At 37.5% G+C, this 12,652-nt stretch overlaps 1 protein-coding gene across 1 annotated transcript; it reads left to right on the top strand.

Moving 5' to 3' along the window:
• Positions 1-3,348: 3,348 nt before the first annotated feature.
• Positions 3,349-4,899, top strand: LOC114740814 (probable aspartyl protease At4g16563). Its single transcript, XM_028929063.1, has one exon. It carries the CDS (start codon positions 3,355-3,357, stop codon positions 4,756-4,758), a length of 1,404 nt encoding a protein of 467 aa, XP_028784896.1. The 5' UTR covers positions 3,349-3,354; the 3' UTR covers positions 4,759-4,899.
• Positions 4,900-12,652: the final 7,753 nt, after the last annotated feature.

Below are 12,652 nucleotides of genomic sequence, written 5' to 3'. Positions count from 1 at the left end.
ATTATTTTTTAACTCTAGTGAAATGATTCTTTCTCCTCCGGACACTCTGTTTTCCTTTATACTTTTTTCTGTTCTAAATATAAAATTTTATTTTATTTTTATTTTTATCTTAAATATAAAATCTCAATCCATTTTATTTATCATATTTATACTTTTTTAATCTTCTCAAATTAATTAACTAGTTTTTATAATTAAGACCGAAGATAGTATCAAGCACCTATCACAATCTTGCAGAGCTATAAAACAACGATTAAGTCATCACTCAAAATAATTTTTAAAATTTTTGCCCTTTAAAAGGTATAAACTGGCAAAAAAGTAAATTTTTCGTAGTAATTAAAATGCACTTCTAAAATTTTGAAATAGAAACACTCGCATTATTTTAATTGTAATTAGTATAATTTAATATTTAAGACACCATACATGATTTCAAGAATATTTTGCAATAGTGGGACTAATCCAGTACAAAAAAACGAAATTACTAATCTGCCTGGTCAGTAAGATGTTGAATGATCCCCCGTGGAAAAATATGAATTTGCTGCTTAATATAAATCATTGTTACATATTTTTGCACATTAATAGACACATTAAATTAATAAAATTTTCTAATTATCTCTAAGTCTTTTTTCTATTAATATTTACAAATTATTCTTATTAATAATATCTTTTCCTTCTTCCTTTTTTTCAAATAAAATTAAATAACTGTAAAAATTAAAAAATACTATAAATAATTCATATTTAAGATCAATTTTAGAAAAAAGGAAATAATGATAATGAAAGAAAAAGAAATTAAAAAACACGTGGAAAATTGGGAGTGGGAAGGGGGGCAAAAGACACTGCTGTTGATGGGAGGCGATAGGGTGGGACAGTATCGTCGGTGGCACACGTGCACGAAAGAACCAACACTGGCAGGAATTGAAGTGACGTTGGGTGGGCTGTGCTGTCTCTGCGGCTATGTTCTCAGAATTCAACACCCCTCTCGCTCTCACCTTCATCTTCATGCCATCTTTGCCCCGCCTCTTTGGCTCTTATACGGCCCTCTTTCCCTCCATTCTTTTTCTTTAATGTCCAAAAATTACAAGTCAAATTAAACTCACGCCTTTTTAGTTTCTATGGTAAGTGATCGTCGTCTACACGTTCCTCTTTCTCTCTCCTCTCTTTCTTTTGTATTTTAGTTTCACATTAGTTGTACCCCCCGGGTTCTCTCCCGTCGGCATCATCTATTCCCCCGATTTCTCAGTCCTGGCTTTTCACTGAGGAGGCATCTAAATAAAAATCAAATTATAATTTTAAAAATATTTTTATGATTCATAAAATAAATATATGAAGGAGTTTGTCTCGTTTTTTAAAAAATGTTTCTGACGAGTAATTTTAAAAGTTATCAAATACCCCTAAATCATATTTTCTCCTCAATACTATTTGATTTCCCTGTTCCATTCCACGTGGCAATGTATCCCACTTATGAAATAAACCTTCTGTACCATAAATTCATTATTTCACGATCATATCATTTTCAATCCATACTGTGCACATCCATCCGTGTGCGTAATAGAAAATTCATATAGAGTAATATATAAAGCCAATGCTATTTGTAAATAAGGAATAATATAATTTATTCGAGGTCCTGCATAAAATGTGGCCCTACAAATTTTCATAAAAATATCGATAAGGATGATTATTTAGTTTGGTCTAAGTCATTTTTTGGCACTCGGCGAACACATTTTTTTTTAAAGGTAATTTTAATTTTAATAAATAAAACTTGCGTGAATTAGCTGCCATGCTCCCGTGTGCATATCGTCCATCCGGTAATATAATAAAAACAATAACATGTACATAATTCCCCTCTTTTTTTTTTTAATACAATAATTCCCGTTAATAAGTATGAAGTGAATCGTGTTCTGGGAACTTGATAGCTGTTAGCATACAACGTATTGGATCAAGAGAGTATTGGGCTTGAACTTGATCCATAATTGGGAATGGGTGCCCTCAAAAGACCCTGTGCCCAAGTCAAATATCAGGGCCTGTTATGGTCGGCCCCTTTGAATATTCCCTGGCTCAGAAAATGAGCAACATCAACATTTTTCTTTTGAACTAACATGTAAACTTGTCTATTCTGGTTGCTTTCTATAAATATTGGTCCATTACACTTTAGGGCCTCTGCGACTGCAACCGACGATGGCAATGGATAGTGCTCCCGCTCGTTATCATAGGCTCGGCTTTAATTTAGTCACACTTGCTCGACATATAAAATTTGGAAAATATTTGAAAATTTACTGCCATAATAAGAAACTCTTACATGTTTATTTCAAAATATAATAAAAGAAAGATTACAGTTATGAATCAAGAGAACGTTAGTTATATTGATACTCCTCAGAAAAAAACTTATTTCCTTCCCGTACGTTGTATGTGTATTCCCGATGAAATGTGTTCTTTTCTTTTTATTTTTTGGGTCCATCTAAACGTTGTACTTTATCAGTTATCAATACGGTACACTGTTTCATAACTTGACATTTCCAGTTTTGTCAAACTATACCGTTACCAACGAGGCGGGCGACAACGAGTCAACGAGACGGGTAGGCGAGTTGGCATTTGCGGGTTACACATTGCATCTATTCTGAATACCCCCCCCCAAAAAAAAACGTGTTCAATTCGTAATCATTGCAATTAACACCTGAACGTGATATCGATTTATTTTTCATTGCCGTACCTTTTGCCCCTTTCACATTTATGATGTCAAACCACGCATCAATCCGTAAGCGCGCCCAACATAGAGTACAACACAAACATTTAAAAAGAACGAAGTTAAAATGGATTCGGTGGAAATCGTTGGTGGAAGCTTGGGTTTACAACTGTGCCGCCCAAACACGACAGACTAAGTACAGGCAATGATCCAGCACCAGCAGGCACGCTGCAAACCAATGGGATGGAAAGTGGGGCAGGATACCCCCGAATAAAAATAAATATCCTAGTTGTTTAAAACCAGAATAAAATCCAGGTTCAAAAATGAAATTAAAGGATTAACCTATCAGGATTAACATGCAAGACGCAACCAAAATGGAGAAAAGGCCCAAAATTTACGTTACAGGACGACGAGGACGTATCAACTCACACGTACTATTGCCACGCAACAGCTATTTCAAGTGCTCTCATGTGATCAGCAAGAGCCACGTATCCCCCACCTTTTCTCTCTCTCTGACTATCACGCCTGCTTTCCTGTGCATCAAAACGGCAAACTATCATTTCTATTTTGCTTCCAAAAAAAACAAAAAAAAAAAGGATAGGTACTAAATAAATGAGGAAGCCCGGCCAAAACTCAGCACAGCAGTTCTCATTCTTCATCACTGAGCAAGGTCTTCAATGGCCTCTACCCACATTCTCTGTTTTCTCTGTCTTTTCTTTGTCATCCCCTTCTCTTCATCTTCATCATCTACACCTAACACCATTACCATCTCTCTCTCTCCTCTGCCCACCACGCAGCCGTCTTCGGATGAATTTGAGAACCTCAAAGTAGTCTCCTCCGCTACTCGAAACAGAGCTCACCACCTCAAGCACCGCAACTCCAATTCCAAACCTCCCCTCGTTAAAACGCAAGCTTATCCCAGGAGCTACGGTGGCTACTCCATTCATCTTAATTTTGGAACGCCGCCCCAAACATTTCCCTTCGTCCTGGACACCGGAAGCAGCTTGGTCTGGCTCCCCTGCACTTCTCGCTATCTCTGCTCCAAATGTTCCTTCCCTAAAATCGACCTGACCAAAATCCCCAAGTTCATTCCCAAGAATTCATCCTCTTCTAAGATCGTTGGTTGCCAAAACCCAAAATGTAGTTGGATATTCGGCTCTGATGTTCAGGCTCGATGCCAAGACTGCAAACCCAATGGCCGAAATTGCTCGCAGATATGCCCTGCTTACATAATTCAATATGGTTTGGGCTCAACGGCTGGCTTCTTACTCTTAGAAAATCTGGACTTCCCCGGAAAAATTGTACCCGATTTTCTTGTCGGGTGTTCCATCTTGTCAACTCGGCAACCCGCTGGGATCGCCGGGTTCGGTCGCGGACCGGAGTCCCTGCCCTCCCAGATGGGTCTGACCCGGTTCTCATACTGTTTACTACCTCACAGGTTTGACGACTCCTCAAAAAGCAGTGAACTCATCTTGCACAGTGCATCCTCCGAGGCCAAGACTAACGGCTTTAGCTATGCACCGTTTCAGTCTAACCCGTCAGCGAATAATTCAGCGTTCCGTCAGTATTACTATATAAGCCTTCGAAAAGTCATCGTGGGTGGCAAGCAAGTCAAAATTCCTCACAAAATGCTGCAGCCAGATTCCCAAGGCAATGGAGGCTGCATAGTGGACTCTGGCTCGACCTTCACATTCATGGAAAAGCCTGTTTTTGATTTAGTGGCGCAAGAGTTCGGGAGGCAAATGGGTAACTATAGCAGAGCCAGGGACGTAGAAGCCCAATCTGGTCTGACTCCGTGTTACGTTATTTCCAGCAAGAAATCAGCATATTTCCCGGAATTAACTTTTCAATTCAAAGGGGGTGCCAAAATGGTACTGCCTTTGAACAATTACTTCTCGCCGGTTGGTAAGTTGGGTGCCGCATGCTTGACCATTGTCTCAGACAATGTGGTCGGTCCGGCAGTGGCGGCCGGGCCGGCGATCATTCTGGGTAATTATCAGCAGCAGGATTTCCATGTGGAATATGACTTGGAAAATAACAGGCTTGGATTTCGGCCTCAAAGTTGCAGCAAGAATGCTTAGGAGTTGGCAGCTAAGGCTTAACCATGGTGGTTAATGAGCGGTCGCAGCGGAAATGGTAGCCGAACACGGGGGCGCCAACGTGACTGGGGGATTGAAAGTGAGCGCCTGTAGCAGGGGGCAGGTGTAATATTTATTTTTAATGAGGGATCATGAGGTTAGCAGCAGTACTCGTTGATTTTAGGTATCGTAAAGTCAATTTAGTTGGTGCATTATTGACTGCGGGTTTCTACCGTACGTGGATGATGGATGGATTTCGCAAAAGGATTAAAAAAAAAAAACCAATGCTATTGTTTTGTTGATATACCATGCTAGGAGCCGGTGACAAGGCCTTATTGTTGCTTTCTGCTGTGATTCATATGATCCTTGTCGTGTCTAGCTTAAATTTCTTTCCAAAGAAGCAAGCGTTTACGAACACACCATTTGATCTTTATGCCATCTTCCTTTCTCAATAGGCTTTATTTCTTACGATGATCTTTAGGAAAAGTTCTCTTTTGGGAAGTGAAGTTAGAGCTTCTGTTTGTTTTTTGCCCGCTTTTTCTGGTGCCCCTGTGTCGCTTTCTTTGCGCCCGTAGATCTAGAAGCAGTCTTACTTTCCAGATGTAGGGTGTGTTTGGATGAAACCAAACCGTGGTTTGAAAAAGTGATTCTGGAGAATAGATTCTGAGGAGAATAGATTCTGTGAAGAATAGATTTTGTAAAAAAGTGATTCTGAGAAGTGAGAGTGTTTGGATAGTTGTTATCAGAAGCACTTTTTATATATACAAATTACTAAAAAAAAGACATAAGTTAATATGATAATTACAGAAAAAATAGATTTTATGATATATTTTAATTTGAAGGAATAAAATTGTTAATAATATATTTTTACCAACATAATTAATAATACATAAGATAATATAATTAATAAATAATTAATATGTATATATATTTATAAAATATAAGATTAAATATGTTTATAAAAAAATATGTTTATAAAAAAAATAACAAGATACATATCATATAGACTCTCACACTCTCCCTTTTCTCTCCAAAAGTAAAAAATTTCTGCTTTTTCCAAAACCATGGTTTTGGAGTCAAAACCATGGTTTTGACCCAAAACCACAGTTTGCCCAAAATCAGTGGGTGTTTGGGTGACTTATCACCCAAACCATGGTTTGGGTCCCCAAACCATGGTTTGGGGTGTCACCCAAACGGAGCCGTAAACTGCAACCGACAGAGTGAAATATAAAATACAGAAATTAGGCACCTCGAATTCACGTCTAATTAATTGAGGCGTCTGAGTAATTTGGATTGAGGTAACAGTCATCACTGATCTGTGGACCTCTTCTTTCATTACTGCTTGGTAGGGCCATTGTTCCTAAAGCGAGCGTGACAATAACTTTGTGGGTCAACTTCACTCAACCATTTAAGCGATGCCCGCTCACCATTTTATCTTTCAACTACAGGAAAACTAATCTAGCCAGCAGGAAAACCTACGAGGAAACTGCCACTAACATGTACGGACGCAAAATGCCGGTAGGAGGTACGAACTGTGGAATCCATAAATCGAGATAAACGAACAACACTATTTCCCTATAAAAGTTTGTAATAGTTGTTCCCGTGATTAGGACTAAAAACGCGAAACAAGGAGCCATGGCTAGGAGAAATTAGATTTTTCCTCCCTGTCTCTCGTTGTCAATCATACTCTCGAAGGCGATTATATATGTCATCCTTTGCATTGATAAGAAGACAGACGAGTGCTGACAAAAAAGAGCAGTGAAATAGACGTGATTCTTTCTTCGCTTGCCGGCTATGAGTTTTTCATTGCGTTAACTTGGGATGTCAGCATCTGAAACGAGGTTTTGGTACCGATCCATTATAAAAAGTGCTTTTGACATGAGAGAGAGAGAGCTTGGTTTTTGGGGGGAGGGGGATCGCCATGCAAGAGAAGTTATAGACGACTTCGAACAAGGATCAGAGATTGCAGCAGAAAGTGAGATCAGTGATCAAGAAAGTTCGTCATCTCCAAGCGATCCAATAGTCTCATAGGCTTGTAATTTCGTTTGGTATCTTCATTAATCAGAGCCATCCATTCATTATCTAACTAGTGGACTAAAAGGTTTGTGTGGGTGTGCCTGATAGTGCGTCCTACCAGCACAACACACTCTGCAAAGCCGTGGTGTGACATTGCAATTGGTTAGATTGCTCAATACCTATTCAACTTCCCCTCTTCCAGCGTCTTTTCTTTTTGCGCCGTTCAGTACCCAACATCGAGTTGGTTCGGCCAATCCTGACATACAAAGAAATTAAACCAAGGCAGGTTGGCCGCACACCACTGATAACGTTCACGGCGGGGATTGCTTGGCAGAACTGAGAGCCCACAGGCAAAATAGTTAATTAGAAGACTCTGCCCTGAAGGAATGCAAAAAAGGACCATATCATTTTGTCACTGCAATAAGAAGTAGTAATAATTTCGATGGCACCCTGAGTATGATGTTCGAGAAACTGCAAACCCCACGCCATATAAAGGAAGTGGGAAATCATGCATGTCAAAGCTAGGATCGTACATTAAAAGGGACGAGGTTTCCACAACACTACTAGCGCATGCTAAAAGTTTCAGTGTTAGAGCTATTGAATATTTGACCGTAAGAAATCAGCGTGAAATCTGCAGGTAAAGTTCAATAACAGCCATGTTTCCCTTTTCGCGTGAACTTAATGCCCCGTTTGGCGGGTTGGAAGTGGAATCCGCGTTTGGTTAAACCTCATAATTAAAGAAATATTCAAATATCAGATGAAAGGCAGATTGTTCATTGCTCGTGCGCCCATACATGCATTCGGTTGGGCAGCTCTAACAAAACATTACGAGACTTGATTCTTGTCTTTTCGTTCTTGTGCATTGCCGCTTTTTCCTCTGCACGGGTTTCATTTCATGCAATGGATCAGTAGTACGGTTTCCACAAACCACTTTTTAAGATGAGCATTCACGTTAAGTAATTCCTTCGGCTCCCCATATCTGTGTGCAGCGTTAAAATTACAGCTTGTAACAGCAACAACACCACTACTGCACACTCCTTCCTCCAAGGATTTACAGTTTCAAAACGTGATCATGGGGAGGCAGAAGATAACGTGCCTGCTTGGAATCATAATAAAAATTCCCTATAAACACATTTTACGTAAACCGAAATAAAATTCTTTTTACATATTTGTTTCATATTTTGTAAATTATTATTAAAAAATTACTTATAAAATACTCATAAGCTGTTTCAAAAGGGCCAAATGCTGCCTCAACTATGTGAGGTCTTTTTTTCCCCCTCTTTTGAATTGAAAGTATTTGAGGTTTTTTAAGAATTTGAATGGGACCACGTTTTGCTGACTTGGATCGGATGTATTGGGACCGGAATCTCGGTGATCCACAGTGGACTGGGGACCAATTTCCGTGTGAACGCCATGCTATTCATCATTCCAGTCTTCAACCCCCTCTTCTAATCCTAAATATAAAACCTACTTTACAGTGTAACACTTCTCCAGAGAAGTATATATATATATATATATATATAACTTTAATGGTGTAGATTTAAATTTTTCACTACTGATTTTTAAATAAAAAAAAATATTTTTAAGAAAGGGAAAATGACAATAAAATACCACCTGAATTCCAAAAAGACAAATAAGGGACCTGAATAAGCAAAATGACAAATAGGGCACTGGGTACCAATTTGGAATATAGATTTTCGGCCAAAAGACCGAATTGCCCTGATTGTCTCTGAACATTGAGCAGTGTATTCATGCGATAGAGAAAGGGAGAAACTGATTTCCTTCTACGAAACTAAATCCAAGTTCCTGCAGTCACCAAAAAGGATTTTTCGAAATCACGTTGCCGTCGTCGTAGGAGTAGATTGCCATCGCTGAATTTGGTTACCATCGCTGAAATACATTGCCCTGTCTGAAATAACTTGTACCCCTGAAATTGTCGTCGTCGAAGAGGTCGCTGAAGTATTTGAATTATTCATGAGTGAGTAGAAGTTGATGGCGGGATTTGGATTATTCATTTTTGTGGCTGTTTCATGGTGAAATAGGAACAGGATTATTGCATTTGAGGGTTCATATTCAGTATTTGGTGAATGATGAAGCAGAAATCAGAAAATAGTCAGCAAGCAATTACGTAATGTAATTGCTGTCATATGTTTGCTGGTTTTTGGTAAATCTCATTCCGTGAATGGTAAATCCCATTCCGTGAATGGTAAATTTTAATATACATGTAGTTAATTATGAAACTTAATAGTTCAATGTTTATTGTGATGTACTTCAGGTGCACGTTCACTGAATGATTTATTTATGCTTACAAGTTGCTCTTCCGGTGAAAACAGGTTTACAAAACCCATTGAAGAAGTGGTCACTTTCACTATAAAAGTTGTAAATCCCATTATGTGTTTTGTAAAATTCAGCGTGAAATTTTATTGGTGGTGAAAAGTAAGTTACTCATCCCCGAAAATATATTGCAAAATCTATTAACAAAGCGGTCACTTTTATCATAAAAGTTGTAAATCCCAGCATATGTTTTATAAAATTCAACGTAAAATTTTATTGGTTTTTAGAAACAAGTTACCTATCCCCTGAAAACAGGTTACAAAAGCCATTTAAGAAGTAGTCATTTTCACTATAAAAGTTGTAAATCTCACTGTGTGTTTTGTAAAATTCAATGTGAAATTTTATTGGTTTTTAGAAACAAGTTGCTCATCCCCTAAAAAGAGGTTGCAAAACCCATTTAAGAAGTGATCATTTTCACTAAGAAAGTTGTAAATCTCACTACATGTTTTGTAAAATTCAACATATAATTTTATTGGTTTTTATAAACAAGTTGCCAATCCCTTAAAAACATGTTGCAAAACCCATTGAAGAAGTGATCATTTTCATTATGAAAGTTGTAAATCTCACTATGTGTTTTGTCAAATTCAGCGTAAAATTTTATTGATTTTTAGAAACAAGTTGCTCATCCCCTCAAAAGAAGTTGCAAAATTCATTTAAGAAGTGGTAATTTTCACTACAAAAGTTGTAAATATTACTCTATGTTTTGTAAAATTTAGCATAGAATTTTATTGGTTTTTAGAAACAAGTTGCCAATCCCTTGAAAACATGTTACAAAACCCATTGAAAAAGTGATCATTTTCACTACGAAAGTTGTAAATCTCACTATGTGTTTTGTCAAATTTAGTATGAAATTTTATTAGTTTTTAGAAACAAGCTGCCCATCTCCTGAAAACAAGTTACAAAACCCATTGAATTGTAGGGAATTGAAAGACGACGCGCAGCGGAAAAATTTTAAAACTTTCAATCCCTTTCCGGATCTACCGATCGCGTTTAAGTCAGGTAGTAAGAAGCATTACCTTTAGGCGTTCGATTCCCTGGTGACTTGATGATTCGGCCGTTCAGGATGCTTCTGCTCGCCTCCTGTGTCGTTCGAAGTCGACAACTTCGGTCGGCTTCCTCTACCGGTATCCACACGAGTAGCCTTCAACCTCGAACGGCGTGCCAGCGCCTGTGTCCGTCTAGGGTTTTTAGGAATCCGTCCTCTCTCCTCTCTTTGCCGTCTCTTAGGTGTTAGTTCTCTCTCGCTTAAACCCTAGCTCCTCATATCAAATATATAGGATGCTATATAGGTTTAATTAATAATATTTAATTTCGAAATTAACTCTAAATTAATTCCGAAATTAATACAATATCAAATATTGCCTAATCAGATAAGAGAACAATTAAATAAATATAGTTTAAATTAAATCCGTCTCACAGATTTAATTCACTTATTTATTTAATAAAGAGATGACGGAATTTATATATTTAATTTATCCTTATAAATTAATATCTCTTATATATATATATATATACGAATTTATATATATATATATATATATATATACACGTCCACCCTATTTATTCATTGAATCTAGACATATCTTAGATTCAATGAATCTGGACATCATAACTCGTGTTGGGCTATTTTGTGTGCGACCCTGTAGGCCCATATGAAGTTGGCAGTGGGCCATTAACTATAATGACTCACAAGTCGTAAGCGGTCTCTAGCAAGACATCACGACTACCCAAAACATATGAGGATCATTGAACGATGCAGCCTTTCATACAACCATATCACGTCTCTTTTGTCACACGACATTTTGGTCATGGATGAGGCACGGAGAACGTCATCCTCCTATTCATGACCGTTACTTTCTCGATCCCTGAGTAGTCCGAGTATAGAAATGGAACTACCTTTCCATTATAGTATGGCCATACATTTCTCAGACTCACTCATCGAGGGGCCCAGTAATGTCTCTCTACAAATGTGAGGGACAAATTCCATCTTGACCATTCACATTCCTCCGCATGAAAAACCACTAAGCCTGAACACAGTCTTTATGATCACTCGGTCAAAAGTGACTTTTGACTAGGTCAAAGCTAAGCGTTTCTCATGTAGGAATCCATGATGATCTCAGGTCAAAGGGCAGAGTGACGTGGTTTGTATATGAGAGAAGCTTATGACTTAACCCATGCAGCTCTCTCATAGCGGGTCGGTCCAACACCTTGTACTCTTACATGTGCTTATGACTTTAATTTATATCTCTATATATCTTTAAAGTCATACTGGTCTTATTTCATCTTTGCTCCCACATAGATGACCGACCAGGGACATTTAGGATAAACCATGAGTTATCCAAGGATAGTTACCACAGAAAACATGCAAATAATATGATAACGTAATTGATAAATTCATAAATTAACAATGTTCAAAACATAATGATTGACCCCTAGGGCACAATTTCCAACATGAATAAGTGGTCATTTTTACTACGGAAGTTGTAAATCCCACTATACGTTTTGTCAAATTTAGCGTGAAATTTTATTAGTTTTTACAAACAAGTTATTTATCTTCTGAAAACAGGTTGCAAAACCCATTAACAAAGTAGTCACTTTCACTACAAAAGTTGTAAATCACAATATGTATTTTGTAAAATTCATAATTAACTACATGTATAGTAAAATTTACCATTCACATAGTGAGATTTACCATTCACGTAGTGGGATTTACCAAAAACCAGCAGGCATATGACAGCAGTTACGTAACGTAATTGCTTGTCATTGTTTTCTGATTTCCACTTCATCTTCCCCGCAGGTTCACTCCCTCTCTCACTACAAATCCTCTTTCCTACAACCAAAACCCACCAAATCAACAATCTCTACAGAATGGTGATGCGAAGGAGTAAGATAATAGCATTTCCAACATTCTTCTTTCCTTCTTCCCGCATTTCATCACCGTCGGTCTTCCTCTCTCCTTTCTCTCACTGCGTCGCTTTCTTCCTCTCTCCTTTCTCTCACTTTCAGACAGGGCATTTTGGTCTTTTGGCCAAAAATCTGAATTCCAGATTGGTACCCAATCCCCTATATGTCATTTTGCTTATTCAGGTCCCTTATTTGTCTTTTTGGAATTCAGGTGGTATTTTATTGTCATTTTCCCTTTAAGAAAACTTACAGTTAAAAGATTATATTTATTTTGGATTATCTATATATTAAAGAAAATATTTTAAAAAATAAAAATATAAAAAGTTAAATCTTAGCTATCCATTTTCAATTTGAACAGTTGAGATTTGATAAATATTACTCCTCCGGTCCTTAATACAGGACTCAATTCTTGAGTTAGTTTTGGTCCTAAATATAAAACCCATTTCTCATATTTATTAATTTTCTCTAAATTACCCCTATGGATACTCTCTCAACCATAATCAAGTAGAAGAGGAAGAGGGGTATTAAGAAAGATGATTATGGTGTTTTAGGAAAAATGTGTCACTTTTCTTATAATTAACTAACTTACCTAACTTCCTTAATCTAATCAAATTAGTTAAATAGGTCTTATATTAAGGACCGG

Source organism: Neltuma alba, unplaced genomic scaffold (genome assembly GCF_004799145.2).
Source record: "Neltuma alba isolate B1F8T4 unplaced genomic scaffold, ASM479914v2 tig00003187_pilon, whole genome shotgun sequence".
Lineage (NCBI taxonomy): Eukaryota > Viridiplantae > Streptophyta > Magnoliopsida > Fabales > Fabaceae > Neltuma > Neltuma alba.
The sequence above is the reverse complement of the archived record's forward strand: the minus strand, read 5'-3'. Positions and strand labels throughout refer to the sequence as shown.